General features: G+C 35.5%; 2 protein-coding genes across 2 annotated transcripts in view; both read right to left on the bottom strand.

The window, feature by feature from the left end:
* Window positions 1-13,630, bottom strand: part of LOC106142672 (monocarboxylate transporter 14) — a 31,618-nt gene extending 17,988 nt beyond the window's left edge. The window contains exon 1 of the mRNA XM_060946990.1: window positions 13,279-13,630. The gene's annotated coding sequence lies outside the window, so the exon portion shown is untranslated. The remainder of the gene's footprint in view (window positions 1-13,278) is intronic.
* Window positions 13,631-16,397: 2,767 nt separating this feature from the next.
* On the bottom strand, window positions 16,398-22,382 carry LOC106137058 (monocarboxylate transporter 14). Its single transcript, XM_013337807.2, has 5 exons — window positions 21,156-22,382; window positions 20,556-21,068; window positions 19,878-20,099; window positions 18,114-18,399; window positions 16,398-17,738 (listed from the first exon to the last, which is right to left on the bottom strand). The coding sequence occupies exons 1-5, from the start codon at window positions 22,380-22,382 to the stop codon at window positions 17,581-17,583; spliced, it is 2,406 nt and encodes an 801-aa protein (XP_013193261.1). The 3' UTR covers window positions 16,398-17,580.
* Between the last annotated feature and the right edge of the window lie 3,714 nt (window positions 22,383-26,096).

Raw genomic sequence — 26,096 nt, 5'->3', positions numbered from 1 at the left:
ACAACTCTACTCCAAGATCTGTGGATTCGGATGTCCTCGAAGGTCGTCGATTCGCAAATAGCGGGAAACGAGACGCCTCGCCTTGCGTCACTTGGCACTCTCCAGTAAACACGGGGGTTTTGGCCGCTCATGTTTTGAGAGGACAAAATTCCGAGGTAAGAATCAGTTATAAGTTTTAAAATTCTTAAATTGACCAAAGATAATATCTATTTCTTCTTTTCTATTTCATCAGTCAATCTATCATCTTCTGAACGTCGCCTATCAGTCTTACAACACTGCTAGCTCCATCTACCCCGCAAGGGACATAGACGTGATCATATGAACGAATAGTTTGATTTCAAATTGTACTGGAATATAAACTTGTTTATACTACTTATCGTCTAGATGGCGCTTCGCATAATAGCTCAAATTCAAATTCAAAATTTTTATTCATTATTATAAGATACTTCCTATCGCTTAATAATTGTCAAAACGTATGGTTTAACAACATTGGTTGTTAACGTCAAATAAATTACTTAAAACTAAGTTTACTGCCGCTTCCAAGGCGTCAGTGCAGAAGAAGCGGTAACAAACTGCACTGCAGCATTTTCTTCAACAACGTCAACTTCACAATATCAATTAAACTTAGAATAGAATGTGGACGAGAGAATACAAGACAATACGGGCCTTGCAAGGAGTGCTTATGAATGTAATAGCTTTCGTCCGTGCTCTATATTATGTAGGCAAAATTTCATAGATAAATGAGTTTAGGTTTTGAACGTAGTTCGCTTTTAAAGAAAAATAGGGACTACACAAGTAGGTAACTTTTTGGAAATTGTTTCAAAATACGTTAAGTATTATGTAACGGGTTTGCGTTATAATAAAAATTAAACCTTGAATGTATCTAATTAATCATCATGTTACAATGATCCGTGGTCTGAACTTGAGGCTGAGCGACTGAAAAATAAATTAGAATTATATTAAGAAGAAAATTACATATGAACTTATCATATCACACTATGTTTGAAGTAAAAATTAAGAAGGAACACCTAATATTAAACTAGGTATCTACAAATAGGCCAATTCAAAGATAACTACCTACATGTGATATTTTACACAACCAAATAGAAACAACAACATAACCGAAGAACATAAAATTGAACCTAACGGTTCTAGAAACTAAAACAATTCCAAATGGAACGAAGCAATTGGATACTAGTGATGTGCGGGCACGAACTCATTCAATTAATTGAACAATTGATACCACAATACACTGTCTGGATAAAAATAAACATCAATTGGTTGCCAAGCACTCCTTACGAAAAGAATGTTAAGATCTTATCGGGTTTATGAATGACGTCATGGGACAGGAATGATTAGAGGGGTGAGGCATGTACTGTTTTTGTCCAATCAATTTGGTTGGTATCAAATAAATGTATGAAGCCGGGAAGAGTATACAACAGATTATAAATCTCCCTGCGTATTCATTTGAAAATTGACAGAAGATTTAATTTTTTCCTCTCGTACCTATAATATTTTTTTTCTAAGTGGCCAGTGTGTTCCATAATAAACTTTCAAACAGGATTTGTGCAATAAAATAAAAAAAAACTATATATTGACGTCCTAACTAAATAACTGGACCCCGTTGTCTTGAACATGACTCAATTCAGAATTATTTTTATCATATAAATTTATTTTATTACACAAATGACACGAGACCCGTGTTACTCGCCTATTGTTTGTCCTCTTTCAGATAAAAAACTACACTGTAATTTGTAATTGGCAGCAATAATGATAAAACTCCAATACCTAATGTAACAAATACTTTAAAAATTTTGTAATTTCTTAACATTTTCCTGTCGTGGGACTTATGGAAGAAATTTCTTTAGAAATAATTTTCGTCTACAAACATTAATATCATGTTCAATAATGACGGCCTCTGTGGCGCAGCGGTAGTGCGCTTGTCTGTGTCACCGGAGGTCCCGGGTTCGAATCCCGGCCAGGGCATAATGACTAACGAACTTTCTCTGATTGGCCTGGGTCTTGGATCTATATAAGTATTTATTATAAAATATAGTATCGTTGAGTTAGTATCTCGTAACACAAGTTTCGAACTTACTTCGAGGCTAACTCAATCTGTGTTATTTGTCCCGGATATAATTATTTATTTATTTATGTCAGCAAAAGTTTAAAAGTATTAAATCTATACATGAGTGAGGCCATTAACTAAAATTAACAAAGAAAATGAAAACAATTAGCTCGTAAAAAAGACATAAACGATATCACAGTAATGTTCCTAAAGCTTTATTATATAAGCCAATTATTATAATTAGGTATTATTAACAAAATGTCTAATGGTGCACTATGTAATGTTTTGGAATATAAATTTTTACACAGTAAAATTATTTAACATTTATATTTTCAATTGTAATTTGTGAATTACGAAGTCGTTGCTTGTAAACGAACTTGTTTACAGAGTTACGGAGATCAGACTATTTATTTGACCTTTCGATTCCTAGACTGAGGTCAAAGTAGACTCGGGATTTGTCCTTGAGTTAATGCAGTCATAATAATAATTACTAGAACTAATGAAATTTAATAATCAATAATTTAATTTATATAATCACGTCTATATCTCTTGCAGGGTAGACAGAGCCAGCAATCTTGGTAGACTGATAGGCTACGTTCAGCTATTGGGCTTAATGATAGAATTGGGATTCAAATAGTGATAAGTTGCACACCCATAGCCTACAAGAGGAATCCCAAGTTTGTAAGCCTATCCCATAGTCGACTTTTACGACATCCATGGAAAAAAGATGGAGTGGTCCTATTCTTTTTTGTATTGGTGCCGGGAACCACACGTCACCATACTAATGACACTTTTCGTTTATAAAGGCTAGTGTGCACAGGGGTTCTCTATCTATTAGCATAAAATTTTGTATCATAATTTTACATGGCATACTTTGTTTACCCTAATAATTGTTACGCATAATATTATTTGACATACCTTTTTAGGCATATTTCTTTAACCTTTAACCTAACCTAACCTAAGAAGTACTCGCCTTATAGCGCATTACACTACATCTGCTCCGCGCAAAAAATAAATTAGTCTTAACTATATTTATGCCTATTGAAATAGTATGCCAAAACCAATTATACCAAAAAATAGTATGCGTTACTCGTTATGCCAAACAAAAATAGGACAAAAAAATTAGTCGAATGAAAGGGATCCCGTGCTCATGAAGGCTCTGTCGTAAAATTTTAAGTGACCAATGGTGTAATGCTTATAACTTTATTGTTAAAACTTATTAATGTTGTTTACTAGGCAGGTTAGCAACGGTAAGGTCAAAGTGGGACTTTTGACCTCGCCTAATCATTACGGTTATCAAATTAACAACTTTTTGCAATATTTCGACGAAGATTGGCGCCAGTTTATCTACTTAAAACAAACAGCAGATAATTGATATAGTAAATATTTATTTATTACTTTTCCGGGCTGACCATACATATGTAGGTACATCAAATCATGCCTCTTTCCTAGAGGGGCAGGCAGAGACTACATCTTTTCACTTGCTACGATCTCTACATACATCCACATTCATTTCGAATGTGCATTGATCATTGGATCTAAAAAGTCATAATTTTGTACTATCTAAGTACAGTTTGCGAATATTTTTATGGAAAAACAAAATAAATTTGCCGTGCCGTGCCGTGCGGTTCCCGGCACCAATACAAAAAAGAATACCACATGGACCACTCCATCTCTTTCCCATGGATGCCGTAAACGGCGTCTACCCCGCAAGGGATTAGACATGACCGTATGTATGTAAAATAAATTTCTGAGAAGTTTGTAAGTATACATGAAATGATTTCACGGAATTTGTTTATTTTTCATATGCTTACGTTCGAATATTTACGATAATACAAAATTTAGAGCCTGATAAAAAATAGTCAAAAATTTTATTTAATATGGTGCGAATTCGGTATGAAAAGTATTTGAATGAAATACACTTAATTATCATGGCCATGTGAAAAACAAAGCAAGTTTGTCGATTTTTCTATTTTATCTATACTAATATTATAAAGCTGAAGAGTTTGTTTGTTTGTTTGAACGCGCTAATCTCAGGAACTACTAGTTTGAATTGAAAAATTCTTCTTGCGTTTAATAGACCATTTATCGAGGAAGGCTTTAGGCTAAATAACATCACGCTGCAACTTTTAGGAGCGAAGAAATAATGGAAAAATTGAAAAAAAAACGGGTAATTATTTATCCTTGAGGGCTTCAATGATGCCCATAATAACTATTCCAAGCGGACGAAGTCGCGGGCACAGCTAGTTTATCACTAAAATGATGCTAAGAGGTGCTTAAAAAATTCCATAGCACATGCAATCTTTACGGATAACTAGTTTATAGCAGATCTTGTAGAAATACCTGACTAAAATAAAAAGTCATGTTTTCTTGGAAGGCACTAACCTTGTAAAGGCTAACTGGTTTAGTCGCCTTATAGAGAAGAGGAAATAATAATAAAGGGCTTTAATACAAATAAACAACATCTTTTCAAAACATTGCACTACCGTTAACGGGACGAGTTACATACATACATACATATATAGTAAACAGAGCCAACAGTCTTGAAAAGACTGATAGGTCACGTTCGGCTGTTTGGGTTTGTGAGAATAGATAGAATAAAAATATAAAATAAAAATAGATAGAAAAATTTAAATAATGACAGGTTGCTAGCACATCGCCTAAAAGAAGAATCCTAAGTTTATATAGTCATATAGTTCATATAGTCACGTCTTTATCCCTTGTGGGGTAGACAGAGCCAACAGTCTTGAAAAGACTAATAGGCGTTCAGCTGTGTGTCTTAATAATAGAATTGATTTTCAAATAGTGACAGGTTGCTAGACCGTCGCCTAAAAAAAGCATCCCAAGTTCATAAGCCTACCCCTTAGTTGCCTCTTACGACATCCATGTGAAAAAGATGGATTGACCCTATTCTTTTTAGTATTGGTGCCGGGAACCACACGGCACTAGATAGAGAGAAGATACTGTATTGAATTCCTGCGAAATCCCATTCAAGTCCCTCCACGAACGAGTACCAGGGTTATTTTTAACTGATGACGTCACACCAACTCGAGCGTTGTTGATTTTTCAACGCTGGTAGGTATATTTAGACTACAGCTGGAGGTAACTTATTTGTGTATCTTAAATAATGCTGTCTCAATATTCGATACTAAAAATTTAAAAAAATCACATTTCAACCGACTCCAAAAAGAGGAATGTTATACCTAACGACCATGCCATCATTTGTATGTTTTTTTTGGAGCGACTATCCGATTAATATGAATGATTTTTTAAGCCCGTCCCTTAGTCGACATTTACGACATCATAGAATGGTTCTTTTTTTTTTCTATTGGTGCCGGGAACCACACGGCACTGCCGGGTGCTTTTACATCCAACGAAATTCTGTTTCACAAAAAACAAATACTTAAGAGATCCCGTACAATGATAAGACAACTTCAGAAACCATCAAAATGAAAATCATTTCTCTTTCCACATTTCTATTCTAAGTCAAGATAATTGCGAATTTAACGTAGTTAAAGAAAATGCTGCAGTGCAGTATGTTACCGCTTCTTTTGCACTGACGCCAAAGGGGAAGTAAACTAAATTTAAAGTTATATATTTGACGACAACCAATGTTGTGAAACCAAAAGTTATGACAATTATTAAATGATGATATTGATATATCCCATAATCTATACTACTTAATATTATAAAGCTGAAGAGTGTATTTGTTTGAACGCGCTAATCTCAGGAACTACTGGTTCGAATTGAAAAAATATTTTTGTGTTGAATAGACCATTTATCGAGGGAAGCTTTAGGCTATATAACATCACGCTGCAACTATTATTAGGAGCGAAGAAATAATGGAAAATGTGAAAAAAACAAGAGAAATAATTCATCCTTCAGGGGCTTCAATGATGCCCAAAATAACTATTCCACGCGGACGAAGTCGCGGGCACAGCTTGTAATGAATAAAAGTTTTGAATTGGAAATAAAAGCTTACATAGGTGCTGTAATGAAAATTTAGGCGTTGAAAAATGAAAAAACATCGTTTCACACTTTTTGGCTGCGTTAAATTTACATAACTCTAAGAGTTACAGACACCCTGAAAACTCGTGTGACAGACAATCTTTATGACCTTGCTCGATTAGATAACAATGCACTAACATATAAGCCTAATTAATTGTGTTGTAATGGTTGTCACTTGATACGTGGGTTTTACGCATGCAATATGTTATTTTAAGTTAATATCTCTCTCTCATCCTGGCGTGTTCCCAGTTGCACCCTCTTCTTTTAAGCCTCGGGGCCTGGGGTCCTCTTCTACTTCTACTATCCACTTCTAAGCAAGAATTCTTCGGTTTACCCAGACCGGTCTACCGCTTCACCTACTCATCCTTTTTACCCGCTCCTTTCTACCCCCATCCGGCCGAGGCGGCATTTTACCCCAATTTTTTTGTTTTGAGATATGAATACTGAATTTTGAAGCATTATCTACATTGCAACAAACAGAAGTTAAACATGAACTGATTTTTTAAATCGTATTATGATAATAGTTCATTATAGTTACAATATTTTTTTTAATTCTTGTATCTCCTGTGACTTGTGTTTTTGACCTAATATTTTGTTTAACCAACCAATCCTGGTGAACAAATGTCTGGCTAAACCATCTCCGTCGGGCCCAAGTAGGAAATTATAAATTTTTTGGCTTGACATCGCAAAGGCTGATTATGCATGCCAATGGATTACATAAACAGGGAACGCTGTAGACATACAAATTGGAAAATGTTGTTTTTCACGTCAAAAACAACTGTACTAAATTCCACGCATTTTTGCATAGATACTGTACTGTACTGATTTTGACATCTCTTTTCGGGAGGAGCTGAATGCGAACCTTAGAAAGAGTATTGCAGCGTAGAATCATCGTATAAAATGTTACATTAATTCCAATGTCCTTCAAAACTAATCTCAATTACGTACGCTACACATTTTACGTAAAACAAACACACTGTGCTTATTATAATATTTATTGTTAGTCGGAATTAAGAGACTGTATTGTTTGTACAACTGCTACAATGTCTTGTAATCTTATGTCATTGACACTTTAAAACACAATTTTTGACGCCAATCAAAAAGGCGGTGTTGTTATTTCTACGTATATGTCTGTGCAGCTGTCTGTCTGTCTGTAGTATAAGAGCAGCTTAAGTCGTTGCCACACAAATCCGAATCTATCAAAGTCTGCCTGGATATACAAATACTTATGACAAAGACATACGTGGTAGCTTAAGAAAGTTCGTTCTTGCCCTATATCTTACATACATACATATGGTCACGTCTATATCCCTTGCGGGGTAGACAGAGCTAACAGTCTTGAAAAGACTGAATTGCCACGTTCAGCTAATTGGTTAAATGGTAGGATTGAGATTCAAATAGTGACAGGTTGCTAGCCCATCGCCTAAAAAAGCATACCAAGTTTGTAAGCCTATCCCTTAGTCGCCTTTTACGACATCCATGGGAAAGAGATGGAGTGGTCCTATTCTTTTTTGTATTGGTGCCGGGAACCACACGGCACTTGTCTTGATAGTATAAAACATACTATTCACATAACCTAGCCATAGTATACATATCTATACCAGTACCTCAATCTGAAAATGACCGTGACACAAAAATGTGAAGCAGTGACGTAGTTGTAATCTGTAAGGGCCGCGGAGGGCTGGCGTTGGGTTAGTACTTACGTCCGTTATTATGCAAATATCGCCATAACATTTTACTCTTGAAATGTAATTCGTCTTTTGTCTATGGATGTATACAAATGTCTTGAAAAGCGTCAGTAGTCGATTAAAAGGTGCCCGAATAAAAGTATATTTTGCACAGGTTTTTGAATATTTTTAAAGTTATGTTAGTACACATTACATACACATTTAAACCCTAACAATCCCGCGGGAACTCCGGGATAAAAAGCCTATATGTTATTCTGGGTCTTCAGCTACCTACATACCAAATTTTATTGTAATCAGTTCAGTAGCTTTTGCGTGAAATAGTAACAAACATCCATACTCACATCCTGATATACTTACAAACTTTCGCATTTATAATATTAGTAGGATAGTCCCGTCTATATCCCTTGTGGGGTAGGTAGAGCCAAGAGTCTTGAAAAGACAAAAGCGCCACGTTCTACGTATAGCTTATGGCTTTATGATGGAATTGAGATTCAAACAGTGAAAGATTAGCCTGCGATGTTAGCCTATCGTCTACAAGAGGAATCCCAAGTTTTTAGGAAACATATGGAGTGATTCTATTAAAACACCGGAAATCACACGACATTAGTTTACAATAATTAAGTAGCAATATCACCGCTGCTCTTACGGTGAGGGAAAACATCATGAGGAAACCTGCACATTCAAGCAACTGAATGTGAGTTAAGTTCGCGCGCAAATGTTGGGCAGGCAGACGGGAGTGGCTTCGCGTAAAACCAGTGTAGCCGGAGCCATGATTCGGCTCGACCGTCACCAAAAGGAAGATCTTCCACCTGGCTGGCTCCTTTCCAAAGAGGTGAGGATGTAACCGGGACTAGAGCCGGGAGGAAAGAAAAAGATTTTGGTAAAAGTTGCAAGTGATGTAAATCACATAACGTATAAAAAAGTGACAGATGTTATAACCTCAAAATAGGAGATTGTACAGGTACCTACTCATAATAATCTATACTAATATTATAAAGCTGAAGAGTTTGTTTATTTGAACGCGCTAATCTCAGGAACTACTGGTTGGAATTAAAAAATTATTTTTGCGTTGAATAAACCATTTATCGAGGAAGGCTTTAGGCTATATAACATCACGCAGCAACTATAAGGAGCAAACAAATAAAGGAAAATGTGAAAAAACGGGGAGAAGTCATCCCTGAGGGCTTCAATGATGCCCATAATAACTATTCTTCGCGGACGAAGTCGCGGGCACAGCTAGTTACGTCTAAAAAAGTGACAGATGTAATAACCTCAAAATAGGAGTTTGTACAGTACTCATATAATCATATAACAAAGGGATTTCATTGATGTTTGCTGAGCTCACAAGAACAAAGACTAATCTATAGATTACGGAGATAAGATAACAGACAGACGGAGTGCCATTCATTTGTGTGAAAGGTGTGATGAATGCTTTCTTTTTAACCGATTTCCAAAAATGGAAGTTCTCAATTTCAATGTTGCCTGCTGTAGCTGTATTGAATTTAAAATGGTACCATAAAAAAGAATAAATTCACTTATGTGTACCACGTGAGGTTTCCAACGCCATTATAAAAAAAGAAAAGGACCCATGGATGTCGTAAAATGCGACTAGGGGACAGGCGTATACTTGGGATTCTTCTTTTAGGTGATAGGCTATCAACCTGTCACTAATTGAATCACAATTCTATCATTTAAGCCTAACAGCTGAACGTGGCCTATCAGTCTTTGAAAGCTGCTGGCTCTGTCTCCCTCACAAGAGATATAGATAAACGTGATTATATGAATGAATGAATTGTACCTTAAAGGCTTAATAGTTTTAAATAAATAAAGACTGTCCTAATGTTTTCTATAGTAGGTAGGTAGGTACTATAGTGATGTTGATATAATATTTCAATTGCTTTAAGTGGAGTGTCGTAGAAAATAAATTTACCACAAGAGATTGAGGAACATCAATTGCCTATTTAAGAAAAAAAATATACTTAGAAAAAGCGATATCTAAGTTAATTAAGAAGCCGATTCAGTTGATTTGTCGTCACTCATTATGAGGTCATTGACACCGCACACTGACCTAGAGATTAAGATCGATTCATCGTGGTAAGCACTTTGCATTATAGATTAAAGAATTATAAATATTTACGAAGATAACGAAAGAATTGCAGGAACAAAAAATTCACACGCCTCCAGCCTTTGACTTGACACTTCTTGATATAACAATAAGTATAGGTACTGGCACGCGCGACGCCATTTATATCGCTCGGAAAACTATCGCTGTTCCGCTTTTTATTATGATGTCAGACTGAACAGCGATAGTTTTATAGCGCGAGGTTACGCTCCTGTGGGAATTACCAGAAAAAATAAGTCTATGTTATTACTAAGGATCATTCTGTGTACCAAAATTCATCAAAATCGGTCGAATAGTTTTTTAATTTATTCGTTACAAACATACGAAAATCCAAATCTTTTCCCTAAGTGACAAATGACATTAGTATGGGCCCCTCGAGACTTGGCGAAAGTGCGCCTTTGAGAGAAACTAAAGTAGAGTTAGCATAAAAAATTTGACGTTGAGCTAAAATATAAAACGATAATATGATCACTCCATCTCGTTCCCATGTTTGACGTAAAAGGCGACAAAGGGATGGGCTTATAAACTTATGACCCTTCTTTTAGACGATGGGCTAGCAACCTGGCAATATATTTGAATCTTAGATTTGAATCTCAAATACATCATAACTGTACCGCTGAACGTGAACTTACAGTCTTCTCAAGACTGTTGGCTCTGTCTATCCCCGCAAGGGGTATAGACGTGACTATATGTATGCTCGTAACTTTCATTAGAAAGCCATTCAAATCTGTATTGTGTATAAATTAATACTCTGTGACCTACTGAACAGAGTCGAATGTCATCGACCTCATCACTATCATGTTAGAATTGTACAATCAATCACTCGTTCGACTATTATTAACCCTGTTGTTTAATGTATAAACAATTATCTTAGGATTTACAAGCGTAACTTCTTATTATATTTCCTCGGGATGAATTTTATTTCATGGGTTAATATAATATAATGGTATAAATATTCTTAAGTCGTAATAATTAGTCAGTAGGGTAGGTATTGGCACAGACAAATTCGCCAAAACTTTTCGTGTTTTTATACTTTAAATCTATACCTACTCATATTATAAAGCTGAAGAGTTTGTTTGTTTGAACGCGCTAATCTCTGGAACTACTGGTTCAAATTGACAAACTATTTTTGTGTTAAATAGACCATTTATCGAGGAAGGCTTTAGGCTATATAATATCACGCTGCAACTATAAGGAGCGAAGAAATAAAGGAAAATTATTTATTTTGGGCTTCAATGCTGCCCAAAATAACTATTTCACGCGGACGAAGTCGCGGGCACAGCTAGTATAAAATATAACAATATATAATCACGCCTATATCCCTTGGGGGTTGACAGAGCCAACAGTCTTGAAAATAGTGAAAGGACACGTTCAGCTGTTTGGCTTATCAATTATAAAATTAAGATTTCATCATTTAAGAATAGGCCCACTTTCCCATGAATGTCGTAAAAAGCGACTAACGGATAGGCTTATAAACTTGGGATTCTTCTTTTCGACGATGGGCTAGCAACCTGTCATTATTTGAAGTCTCAATCCTATTATAAATTAGCCAAACCGCTTAACGTAATAAATAAATAACGAATGTGCACTTTATAAAACTAAGTGTTTGATAGTTTTGATTTATTTCTGCCGGATTGGCTTATTAGCAATGCAAATTAACAATGAATGATGTCAATCACAATGGCTTCAATAAATTGATAACAATAGTGAGATAGGTATAAATTAAGTACCTAACTAATTGAACAGTCTTATTATTCTCAAGGCATAATAAATTGTGAGCGGGACAGGTACAGACAAATTCGCCAAATCTTTTCGATCTTTACATTTCACGTCTACATCCCTTGCGGGGCAGACAGTGCCAACAGTCTTAAAAAGACTGAATGGCCACGTTTCTCTATTTAGCTTAATGATAGAATTGAGATTCAAATTGTGAAGGGTTGCTAGCCCATCGCCTAAAAAAGAATCCCAAGTTTGTAAGCCTATCCCTTAGTCGCCTTCTACGACATCCATGTGAAATAGATGGAGTGGTCCTATTCTTTTTTGTATTCGTGCCGGGAACCACACGGCACATACACCATATATATATTCTTATTTATGCATATCTATGAATAAAACACGTGCTTATTTTTCTTTCTCACTCTTAAATTGACACCGGTTTATTTATTTGTGTGCTATTTTCTAAAGGTTAATTCATTAAAGTCCACCTATTGTACCTTTGAGGTGTATAATAAGCTTGTGACATTTATTTGTCCTTTATTTTATACTACACTACAACTAGCTGTCCCGGCAAATGTTGTTTTGCCATAAATATTTTATAAGTAATTTCTAGTTAAAAAAATGTTAAGTTCCACCCTTAACATTTTTTTTAACTAGACCTTTACCCTTATTACTAAGGGGTATGAAAAGTAGATGTTGGCCGATTTTCTGACCTACTCAATATGCTCACAAAATTTCATGAGAATCGGTCAAGCCGTTTCGGAGGAGTACGGGAACGGACATTGTGATACGGGAATTTTATATATAAGATTTAATTGGATAGTATCGTCAATCGATTCTGCACAACTTGGTTTTTTGTCATCGTGAGTTAAACATAAATTAAAAGCACATATTTTTTAGCCATCCCAATACGAGTACCATAGATAAAGTCCTTAAGTTTAAAAGACTGTAGCATATAAATATAAGTGGTGTTATAAAGTAAAATTAGTTTCTTTACAGATAATAATAATTTTAAAATAGAACAACATCCAAAAATGTAACAAAAGCATAATTGATTTATAAAAATTTTAATGCATTGTTTATGTTGACGCTACCTGCTCTACCGTAGTAGAGAAGCCGTATAGAATAGACTAGGTTAAAATTAAAAGTATTACAGAACACAGCGACGAATGCCTACAACATATTTCCTGTGAATACTGACTCATACCAGACGGGCACCGGTTCAAATCACTGTATTTTTCCATTAACGAAAATCTATTTTTATATTTTTTTTCATGTGAATTTTAATGCCATTTCTAGATCTTTCGATCGCATTTCTTTGTATAACAAAGAAATGTTATCCCACTTTTTAGGTTGGCACACTATTCCGTTTTGCCGTATCATTCACAAAACATTTTCCACTATAAATTAAGTATTATGTAAATACATAAGATTTTTTCAACCACAAATTAACAGATTTTCTTAACAATTTCACACATGCTATATATCAAATGCACGGTAAATGTAAACACAACAAAATATCGATAACAACTCGGTATTTCACAGGCAATATATTCACAAAAGGAGTTGATTGCGCTAAAATCGAATACACATCAACGCGTTCCATTCATTCAAGAACATAATGCTAAAAATACGTCCAAACAGTTGTTATTATGGTAAAAAAATCGACTACGTACCAAGTAACACGAGAATTGAGTGTTCACAATCGTTCTCACTGGGTTTTTTAATGCACGTGCGTTCCGTTTTGAGCACACAGCACTTCTGGGTACTGGGCATCGTTCGTTACACCGTCGAGGCGAGACGGTGAACGCCACGCCTCTCACTGCACAACCGCATTTTTTTTTATTTTCACTTTTTTTTTCTCACACACAACCGATCCCTAAGGAACGATGGACACAAATGCTCTTATCTTCCCAACGATAATATTGTTTACCCTCTTCGCTCTTGTTTGAGCGAATTCAGATCACGTTATCAGTGGAATTTTACGTATAATTATTGTAATTGACGTGTAGATGTCGTGAGATTTAGAAGCGGCGTTGGAATCCAGATGCGGCGAGGTTTGAGCGGCAACTGTGCCATCCAGAATTGTCTCGGTTTATGCTAATTCTGTTGATCTCGAGGTTAAAGTATTTTAGTTGTGAGGACTTACCTCGTACAGAACAGCTCGCAGTTCTGCCTTAGCATGTGATCATAGGTTTTCCTTATAGGACCCTAGTCTTAGTAGGTATATTCAAATGAGCAATGTAAACATTTTGCTTCAAAGAACTCCTTCTCTTTAGTCATGGCGTATTAGCTGCTGCATATACTTATAGATCTTGATTTCAACCAAAATTTACAACCAATTCTATATTTATTCCCAAAAGAGTGTGCCTTTGACTTTGAGGATTATGATGGACTAGTTGTTCGAGATCCAAAGACGTTCATATATATTTTCACGCTTATGTCCCTTGCGGGATATACAGAGCCTGAAGTCTCGAAAAGACCGAAAGGCCACGTTCAGCTGTGTGGTTTCATGATGGAATTGAGATTCAAATAGTAACAGTTCCTAGTTTTCCTAGGGTTCCTAGCCCCATCGCCTACAAGAGGAATCCCAAGTTTTTAAGCCTATCCCTTAGTTGCCTTTAACGATATTCATGGGAACGACATGGAGAGGTTCTATTCTGAAGTGCCAGAAACCAAAGTCGTTTACATGGAAATTATATATATATAAATCTCATTAAAACCATAGGTTCCAGAGATTTTTGTTATTATAACCGCAACGCTGTAGAACATTTTTGAGAGTAAACCTAACACAAAGGGTAGATGTAGTAAAAATAATAGGCTTTTACATTCATTTGTCGCAAAAGGCGACAAAGGGATAGGCTTACAAACTTGGGATTCTTTTTAGACGATGGGCTAGCAACCTGTCACTATTTGAATCTCAATTCTATCATTAAGCCAAATAGCTGAACGTGGCCATTCAGTCTTCCAAGACTGTTGGCTCTGTCTACCCTGCAAGGGATATAGTCTTGATTATATGATTTTATGTATGTACTAGCTTTTACCAGCATCTTTGCCCGCGCAAATTTAACGCCACCTACAAAAGAATACAGGTTTTGTGCAAATCACACAGGAACTATAGTTTTTACCGGGATAAAAAGAACCCTATGTCCTTTTTTAGATTCCTGATTATGTTGAGAGGTACCTACCTCTTAACATAATCAGGAATAATACTTACAAATGTTTATGACGCGCTAACATTCGAACTGATGGTTCGATTTTGATGGAATTTTGCAAGTAGGTATTTAGAAAACGTAGTACAATTTTTAAGTTATTTTTTTTCAACGCTCAGAAAGGCATCAACTCAAAATAATCGCGAGGTCGCGGCTTTTTTTTGTCGGAAAATTGACTAATTTATATCCGTCATGTCTTTTACATTTATAAATCTATGTCGACAATGATACGGTATAGTAAAGAAAGAGTAATCAGCCGCCAGTCACTCACTAACAGTGCTCATAGCAACCGCTCCTCTGACAACACAAGCAATCTACATTGTTACTAATCTAGATTCAGATCAGGCGACCTAGCAGACCATGGTAAAACTTTTGCCGTGTGGTTCCTGGCACCATTAGAAAAAATAATAGAGCAATAATAGACTCTCTCTCTCTCTCTCTTCAATGGATGCCGTAAACGAGGTCGACTAAGGGATACACTTATAAATTTGGGATTCTTCTTTAGGGCGATGGGCTAGCAACCTGTCAATATTTGAATCTCAATTCTATCATTTAGTTTAAGAGCTTTTCTAGACTATATTGGCTCTGTCCACCCCGCAAGGAATAAAGACGTAATTACATTAGGTATTACTTTCTTGTTGAAACTCAAGATCACAAAAATCTGTGTGTGGCCGCTATCAAGAAATTTCACAATAAGTAACATGATTCTTATCTGCAATATCTGACGATTTGTCTTGTGAAGTTGGTATCTTGTTTCTTTATTTAGGGACACCAACAGATTACATGATTACATTCTAAAAAAATACACTCACAAAATTAAATTCAAGCATGCAACCCTATTACCTGCAGGTGAGCACCTTTTCTATATAGGTACTCTTTATTGCACCATAAAAAAAAGAAAAACAGAAAAAAAACACAGGTAATGAGGTACAAAGGCGGACTTATCGCTAAAGCAATATCTTCCAGTGAACCTTAGGGTGGGAGGAAATTAATATTGAAAAAAGAACAAGAAACAAAAAAAAACAATAATATATGATGAGTCATTGATATGATGACTGATTCTTAGTTTTAAATTTAAATAAATCTTATCCGTTATTACAAAGTTACTTAATATCAAAGTACTAATAATAAAATAGGCATACTTACATATCATATGCTACTTACCAAGCCAGCATAAACTTGCAATTGTACTGTGCCAACTGTCACTTAGTCGCCTTTTACGACATCCATGGAAAACAGACGGTTTTATTCTAAAGTATCGGAAATCTCGTGATGGACGATCGAAAAATACCCATGCTCTTAAGTTGAGGGAAAACATCGTGAGGAAACCTACAAATTCAGCCAACTGGAGGTGAAGGTAATTCCCCTGCTAAGGTGCAGGGGAATTACAGGAGTCACTTCGTGTAAAAAACATGACTTACCCAATGGTAGTCGCAGGCACAACTCGTTCTCTCCTTTTTATCCTTGCGCTTTATAAAAGAGCTTCCTTCTAGCTTGTTAGCCTTTCCCTAAGTCGTCTTTTACGACATCCATGGGTTAGATAAGTAAAAAAAATAAGTGAAATAAAGTATAATAAAGCAAACATGTTTCCAATAATTTTAATATAACTGATGCTCATATTTTTAAAACATGAATAAATATCGAGGAAATACAATAGTTAGGTACCTAAGTATTTTCGTCTATTTTATAATAATATTAAATACTTATTGTACTAATAACAAATACATTACAAGGAAAAATACTAGATTATTAAAAATACATTGTGCATAAACATTGTATAAACTTCCTAATTTCCAACTCCCAATTTATAACGTGCCATACAAATATTTAATTCTTCTTAATCACTTATTTTGTAGACAGTGACTTGAATTCTTCTCTCACATCTTTGCGTGTTCCCAGTTGCCCACTTCGCTTCGTTGCCTCATGCTTCGGGGCCCAGGGTCCGATTTTCGACATTTCTATTTTCACTTTGTCGGATTTCAAACATCCACCTAAAAGTGACTTTTATTAGATTACCTTTTGTAGTATTAAGTAACCTTTTCTCACTCTTAACGTGGGGTCAGCGCAGTTTAGTTTTTTCCAACTGCTTCTTTCACTTGCCATCTCAATAGTCAACTGATACGGCACATCCTGGTGTTCTATATTAATAACTTTCTCATAGAAACCGCTTTCTGACATTCTACTTTACATGTACTATGACTTATTTGTGTCAAAAATTATATAAATTAATGTCGTTTGAATTAAATTTATGACATTCTACTTTACGTGTACTTTGACTCTTATTCGTGTCAAAAATTATATAAATTAATGTCGTTTGAATTAAATTAATTTCCTAGCAATGGTTTTGGCAATGGCCCTTTTTCTAAAAGGTAAATACGTACATATATCGCACAATTTATAGATGCATTTAAATAGCGTGGCGTTAAAAAAAAAAAAAAAAATTAAGCCATGACGCTATACTTAGTTCCATTGTTAAATACCATAGCTATTAAAATTGAAATAATTAATGTAAACTTGTATTGTCTTAAGTTTATAAATTGAGATTTTGTTATAATCCACGCCTTAGTCTTAATTCGATGGTAAGATCTATTTAATTAATTTATGGTTCGCAAGAATATTATAAAATTCTTAAGGCCCGAGCACACCAAACGCAGTTCAGTAGCGTAGCGTAGTTTGCGTCGAGTTCTAAGAATTTCTTTTAACTGCTACTGTTCTGCGTTTGGTGGACTCTGGCTTTTAAAGTTCCATAATAATATTAAGTGTTTTTTATGCACTAGATTCGCTACGGTCATCCCTTTCAGCGTGACTCATTTGGTACATCTTGACCGGCTGTATGAGGGAGATGAGAAGACCTGACACCATGATCCAGCCACCAGCAAGGTAGAAAGACAACTCCCAGGAAAACGTCAAGTCGTAGATCAAACCTGGACAAACGGTGAATAAATTTATGTATTTATTCTTTGGATTTCTATAGAGAAACCCGGGTTGCGCCTTTTGATCATAATATTTCGTTCAGTTAGCTACCAAATATGGTGAAGCTTCTCACTTGAAATCTGAAATTCGTATAAAATAGACCTAATATATATTTTTTATTAATACTTAACTACTAATTTATTAACGTACTTTAAAACAACAATAGGTTAATAATAGGCTATAGGTTTACAACTACTATATCATTAACTGTTATTTTTATTTACCTTTGTATTTTAGTATTAATTTACCTGTTTCTTTTCTTTGTATTTTCACCCTTAATTCAAGTTTCGTGTTTAAAAATTCAAAATTAAATAAATATTTCTTACCTGACAACGGAGGACCAATCAGATGACCGATACCTTGCGCAAGCAGCACCAATCCGTACGCAGACGTGAAGTCGTCTAAAGACACCAATTTCACCAGCAAACTTGGTGTGAACGTGAAGGATGCAGCGAAAAGTAGACCGAAAGCCGACGCTACAGAGGCGAGAATCCAATAATTGGTAGCGGCTGGTGGTAGAGCGGCGACGGAGGCGCCGCAGAGGATGAGGCAGAAGGCGTAAAGACTCCCGATGGAGACTTGGGGAAAGTCACCGATCCAGCCTAAACCCACCTGGAAGCAATAAGAGAAATGTTAAATAAGGTACCGTAGCCTTGCTATGGTAGCTACTTAAATAAGTAAGTATGGAATGTGTTGAATTATTCTGTCTCATTAGGTTCTGATCTCAAACAACTTGCGTCAAGATTTTACAAACAGTTTCCCGAATTTGAAAATTTTCTAACAATGATTTAGGTAGGTTTGTTAGGTCATCAAGAACGTTGTAACCATAAGCGAGCGAGCGAAGCGAGAAAATCACATAAGTTTATGAATTGTTGAAAAATGCGAATCGAACATTGGACCAATTGATCGAATGCAACCCGAAATGATAAAGACTGATGTAGATAATAAAGATTGACGAAGTTATCATATTATGTTATTACGCAAACAAACAGATTCAAAATCGATAAACAAAATAACAGCAGGTGATACAAATCAAACTAATTTCTAAACATATGAAACTAGTAAAATAGTCTGGCTATCCAAGGCCTCACATGACTAATGACAGTCACCGAGGCTGGCCAAAAATAACTATCCAGTTTCCATACGTCTGGCTGGGACAAAACTGGGCTTAACATTAAAATTAAGTCAGATAAGACGTCTTGATAAATAAGTACAATTTGCATTGCACTCTCACAACTACTCTGTATGATGATGTGTAAATGACTGGGAGACATTACACAAAATTAGAATAAAATTTCAAATAAGTAAATGCCGTATAATACAATGAAGAAGTACCGAAATAAAAACACATTTTGATTAAACAGGCTTACACTGATTAACCAAATATTAAACACACTAAAGGAAATTATGCAGTGCAGTTTGTTACCGATTCTTCTGCACAGACGCACTGGATGCAGCAAACTTAGTTTAAAGTTATTTGTTTGACGTCAACCAATGTTGTAAAACCAAAAGTTATGTTATTATTAATTGATATTGAAGTGTCTCATAAGAATGAATAAAAATTTGGAATTTCTTTTTTGGTTAACAATTTTTTCAAGAACCATTAATTCTAGAACTATGGTCAATGTATTGATAAACCAAATGTACAATTAGTGAAATAAAGTACAGTATAAACAACTTCTGTTACTCGTTATTTTGAAACCAATCTGTGCCAAATTCCGAGACGAATTCTCTAATTTTGTCTCAAAATATATTCGGTTAAAACTTACAGTCATCAAGTTGTCATCGCACGAAGAGAAATAAACACCATTTGTCAAGCTCACTGAATTATTATTCCTCTTTTTAGAAACGATAACAACATTTCTATCAAAGTAAAATCTTATCTGTCCATACAGGTAATACCTAGTCATCTTTATAAGACGGATGTGAATGAAAGGCACGTAGATACGACAGGAGTTACTCCGTGACAGGATAACTGTTGCTTTGTCATAGGATACCTACTTTATCATCAACTGGATTGTGTTTCTAAATGAAATTGGTGCAGCTTCTACTAATAACGATAAAATAGTAAAATTTAACAGAAATCTCACCATTCCTATAGTATTGGTAACGCCAATCAAGCTGAGCATGACAGCCCCGTCGTCTTCAGTGTACCCCTTGTGGATCATATGTTCGGCCAAGTAGAAGTAAGGCACTATGAACCAGATGAACAGGATTATAGTGCCAAGACAAAGCAGGTTGAAGGTCATCTTCTTGAACAGTTGGACGTTGAACATGTCGGCGAGGCAGCTGACGCAGTCGTCATACCATTTCTGGAATAAAAGACATGAGTAATTTTTATCTTTCTACTATGTATTGTATATTATGAGGAAGAAAGAGCCAATATTTTAAAAGACTAAAAGGCCTCGTTTATCTATATGACTCAATGATGGAATTGAGATTCAATAAGTGAGATGTTGCTCATCGCTTAAAAGAAGACTCCCAAATTTATTACCTACCTGTCCTTTATCTTTATTGACTTTTAAAATTTGCACGGGAACATAAGCAGGGAAATTATCATCCCTGTAGGACATTTAATTATCACTTTTTTACAACAAGGCTGAAAACTAAATGATTCATTACATTCAAAGGTGTGAAGTGAATGTAAACTAAGTTACTAATTTCTTAAAATAGATTATGCCGTAATGTGCAGTTAGTTTTTGTGCCAAAGTCTATTTATGGTGATTTATCATACCTAGGTTTAACAAAATTAGTAATTACAAACTTACCTCTTCTTTCTCGTCAATCGTGATCATAGAATTTTTAAATATATCAGGACATGATGAAGCTTTTAATCTATACCTTTTTATATTCAATATCGCGTTTCTATGACTTATAGAATTTATAGGCATCTTCAAATCTTTCAAATAATGATGATTTACAGAAAGCTGCTTCTTGAGCCAATCTCTTTTATTCTCCTTACTATCCTGCTTTATTAACATTTTACTATCGTTTCTATCTTCGTCGGACTTTGATTTTTTAAATACTCGTCCTTGCCTAGGATTCTTTAGTTGGTAATGTTCATAGTCCTTTTCTTTTTTATACCCATATTTTTCTGAATTTGTTCTTTGAAGCAGTGGTTTTTCGTAAGTGACTATAGGTATATCGTTTTCTTCTTCAGGACTTTCAACTTCTACTTTTTTGTGGCATCTTCTGCTGATAGCAAACGATGGGTACTTTATTTCTATATCATATTCTTTGCTAGTGTTTTTTACAAGGGTATCCAACAAAGTCATAGATACCTGAAAGAGACAAACCAAAGATAAGTTAATTTGTTTTTGCATTGTTTATGAAAGGAACATGACTACATAAAATATTATTATTATTACCTTGTCGCTGTAGGTAAGATACGTGGGTATGTTAACGACAGATCGTGACCGTGTCTCGATTTTATATTGCTTCTTCTTCATTTGTAGTAAATTTTGATGACGTTTAATACTTGCAGCTTCCTGTCTTATAACTTTCTCAGGTGATACACCTCTTCTGATCAGACCACCCATACTTTTACCACGAGTAGGGGCGTCGAAGTCAAATGCATATGGATTGACTACAGACAAGGAGCTAGAATTCCTTGAAACACTGTCTCTTTTCATTTTGCCCTCATCTCTGCTACTTTTCTGCTTCTTTTGCTCGAGAATCCACCATTCTGGGTCGCGCATCACACACCCACATACGCATAAATTTAAAAGTGTTCCAGACAGCAGAAGTATTGTACCTCTCCAACCATACTCTTCAATGAAATACTGGGTCATAGGTGCGTAGACAAAAGTTCCGACGCCGGTACCACACGCACCCAAACCAACCGCTAAGTTCCTTTTTTTCTCAAACCAGTAAGCTATAGATACTACAGCAGTGACGTATACCAAACCGAGGCCCAGGCCAGCAATTACGCCAAAAGTTATCATCATCATTTCCAAAGTAGTTGAGATCGATGCCAAGACAAAGCCAAGTGTTGAAATTATGCCGCCCAGTATAGTCATACTACGACATCCATATCTATCGACCAGTGCACTCATAACTGGTCCAGATAATAAAGGTACGGCAATAAATAGACTTCCGATCCAAGCAGTCGTAGATTTGCTCGCTTCGAATTCCTCTAAAAATTCAATATACAGTAAGCCGAAGGAAAAACTAATTCCATCAGCTATCATAGATATAATAAATGAAGCCAAAACTACCACCCACCCCCACCCACCGTCTGGTATGGCTACCTTTTTATTTATATCAGATTTTTCGATATCGACATCATCCACCGGATTCGATGTAATTTTGACGTAATTTGCTTTTCCATTCTTAGTGTCTAGTTTAGTGTTTTTATCAATAATATCATTTGTGAACCCGCCATTGCTCTCTGTTATTGTGACTAAGTGATCTACGTTACTCAAATCTAGATCTGGACTTGAGAATGTTGAAGTGCATGAGGTTGGTTCATCTTCCTCGTCTTTGCAGATTCCTGAAGTCGATTCAGATAAAAGAGACTCTCTGACAGCTACATCTCTAACTGTATCTTTCTTCGGTGTTCTTTTTTTAACAGTGCGTTCTGAATTAGAATCCATAGTTTGTACTACAAATAATACCTTTGAGAATACTGGCAGTGTTTAACTCTTTTGTTTTTTATTAGCGTCTTAATCTTGGGTCTCTGGCGGAGTATCTGCTAGTTTCTCTAGCGACGCAGTTCAGTTTGAGTGTGTTGGGCTTGTTTTGACTTGCAACCATTAAGAATTTTCTCTGTATACTTCTCTTTGTAAGGCCTCCCATACACGCGTTGTTATGGGAGCGGCGCGGTACAGCGCCGCAGTTCACCGAGTTATAATTTTGGTGATTCTTCGTGTCAGTCGAAGTGACTAATGGCGAATGACTGTAAGCAATGATAATAACATTTATTTAGAGTTCGGGTTTCGTAAACTTGGCTTGCTGTAATTGTAGGTCCGAATTTTTAAAAAAGATAACATGACGATATATTCATAGTATAATAACGATGAAACGGCCCCCTTTAGACCTCCTACCTAGTGGTTACTTTTTAATTATTAAAAAGAAATTGATATACTCTTATTACATAACGTCGTGAAGCCTTGTGGGATCCCTCAATATTTTAATTTTGAATGTAGCCAAATTTTGTAGGATTCTCTTAAATATCAAAACTCAGGATATTCGTAGAACTACACTTCATTTTTGTATCCACCCCAAATGATGTTCTGGCCGTAATATTGTCAGTGACACAGCAAAAAGTAGAAGTTATTGTTCAACTTTGAACTTTGTCGGATTCACCACCCTACCCATGAATCATTATAAGCAAAACTTTTACCCAACTGCCAAAAATGGGTATTATGTATTCAGGGTTGTTTCGTAAGGTACCTACTACCTAAATTAGAAATATGTAGGTATTTGCCTCTTGAAACATCTCATAGTTAGCGTACCTATACCGCTTCGACACCTTGTTGCGAAATATACTACCTAATGTAAAATATATGGTGTAATCTTTCATATTAATCATACACTTATAGTTACGTCTATATCCCTTGCGGGGCAGACAAAGCCAAGAGTCACGAGAAGACCGAATGGCCACGTTCAGCTGAATGGCCACATGATGGAATTGAGATTCAGAATTTTAAATTAATTACGTGTAACTAATTTTAACTAAGTATTATCTTTATACTATTAAAGTATTTGTAGATATTTCTTGGGTGGATTCATTTATATAGCACATTGGACAAACATTTGGCTCTATTCTTGTAAATGTGAAAAGTTCTAAACTTATTAGATAAGAGAAGAGCTGACCAGAAAACCACGAATGGCGGAATTGAAATTCGGAGAGTTACAGGTCACTGGTCCCGAAAGAACCCGAAAGGACCCGAAAGAAATTTAGGTCTATAAGCCTTTTTCATGAAAGTCCATTATAATGGACATTCGTACTCTGTTTTTACTTCACTATCGAGATCGGGCATAGATACAATGTCAGAAGTTGGTATCTCTTAATCTACTTTTAATTCTGAGTCTGCAAATAGGCATCAGTAAAGATTTACCTACAATCATAAGTACTGAAATTGATGGGTACCTACATAGTAAAGGTGAAGAAATTAATACTTATCTACAAGGTTATGGCCTCCAATCATAGAAAAATAAACGAAATACCCAACTAAAAAGAACCACGCTTTTCTAACCACATACAATCACGTCTTTATCCCTTACGGGGTAGGCAGAGCCAACAGTCTCACAACCACTGAAAGTTGTATAGAGATTCAAATAGTGACAGGTTGCTAGTCCATCTCTTAAAGAATTGACTACAACTAAGGTTGTAACGTGAAAATAAATAGGTACAAAATTTAAATTCTTACCTTTTTTGATCTCTACGTATTGTCTTTTTTTTTATAAGCACAAGACAACCGACCGTTTCACTTTACATTCACGTTATACAGCCGGCGCCAACAAACGATCAATAGGGGGTGGAGGGTGGTTTTTCTACCCACCAGCCATGTAGACCTCCCCCGCCCCTCTCAAATATTTAAGCCCCAATAACAGACAGAGGAAATATGAGGGTTTCCTGCAGGTCTTATAAAGTGGTTGTGTTAAGGAAATCTTTTAATGGTGTAATCTGACGTCACAGGGAAGTAGTAAACACGAATAGAAGAAAAATATTCGCGTTTGCTGTTTATTTATGTGAAATACCTACTGTGGTGAAATAGTAACGCTATGCATGCAATATTACCTTATAGACCCTTATAATAAGGCTGTTACTGTTACATAACTAGAGATCATTAAAAAAGCAAAGAATGAAAACGGATCCTAAATATGTATGTAATTTTGTAGAAAGGTGAATGTTCCAAAATTAAATAAAAAACACTTTACCGTCGAAATTTATAAAAAGATCGACTGTTTCTAAACGCCTGATCAAAAGAATAAGCAATTACATGTGCATACTTCAATATAAGTTTGCTGATTTCTTTTGAAGTTATACCTATATACAACAACTTTATCAGTTCACCTTTTCACATTATCCCTTGCGGGACAGACGGAGCTACAGCCTTAAAAGACTGAAAAGTTGGATGACATTATGAAGGAATTAATATTCAATTATTGGCCGGTTCGTAGGATCGCCTAAAAGAAACCTTTTAACTTATAACTTAGAGTATAGATTTAATTATAAATAATGACCTATTTAATGTGATATCTTCCTTTATTTATTGCCATACTACCATACATAGACTTTAATAATAAAAGCCTAGATATCCTCTCTATGAGACATTAAAAAAATAACTTAGTCTTTGCTTAAACGCCCCGACCGAAATAGCACTCGTGAAAAACCCGACTCGTCCCTAGGGAGCGATTTGCCAAATTGTCTGTTCAAAGACGATTGATCTGTGTATACACAACTTTATGTTTGTCGCTGTCGCTAGTCGATTTTTCTATAAAGGTCACACCGTTTATTTACTTTCGCTTGTGACTTTGCTCAAAGGAAACCATGAGGTGGGTAAGGCCAAAGGTAACGGTTACAATTCATACATTACGCGCCTCTTTTCCGGAGAGGTAGGCAGAGCAGATATATCTTTTTACTTTTTCATCTTCATCATCAGATTCTTTACTCCGAGGGCTTGTCTGTGACATGGTAGGTCCCGAGTTCGGATCCTTATGAGTTCGAAAACAATGCTACTTATAAGAATGAGTGAACTAGGTAAATAAAAATTGGTTCTAGGCACTAGCTAATAATAATACGTCTTTATACTCAGGTACATAATTAAAACTCGATGCAAAAAGCATTTTTAAAATAAGTAAATTATTTTAAATCTTAGTTTATAATAGATATGTGCATTTTGCTCGTTAATAAATATCTTTTAGCTGAAAACTTATGTTACAAATCTTAGTTTTTATAATCTCGGTTCTTGACTTATGATCTTAACCAAATCTTACAAGAAATCGTAACTAGCACAAAAAATCGACCTTCATAATATTTCTTACAGACCAATGACATAAAATCCTCACTTATTTATAACAGACCAACAAAAATTTGGTACGGTGAACGTAACATAAAGATTACGATCCAAAAGTTTTGAGTGAGTGAACGTACCGGTTTTTATTTTTATTAGCGTTTCTTTTCGGGGCTGCCAGCATACAAAATGTCATTCTGACACGACGTTCCCACGAATTGTATGTGAAAATAAATTGAATTGAAGGTTTTGTTTTTAATTAATTTATATTGAATTTGTAAGAAAAATAAAACTTTTTTGTACAAAATGAAAATCTGTTTTAGAGACGTGGCTTGGGCTTTCATTACT

The sequence above is a fragment of the Amyelois transitella genome, chromosome 12, assembly GCF_032362555.1.
Source record: "Amyelois transitella isolate CPQ chromosome 12, ilAmyTran1.1, whole genome shotgun sequence".
Taxonomy (NCBI): Eukaryota; Metazoa; Arthropoda; class Insecta; order Lepidoptera; family Pyralidae; genus Amyelois; species Amyelois transitella.
This window is presented reverse-complemented; position numbering and strand designations above follow the sequence as displayed.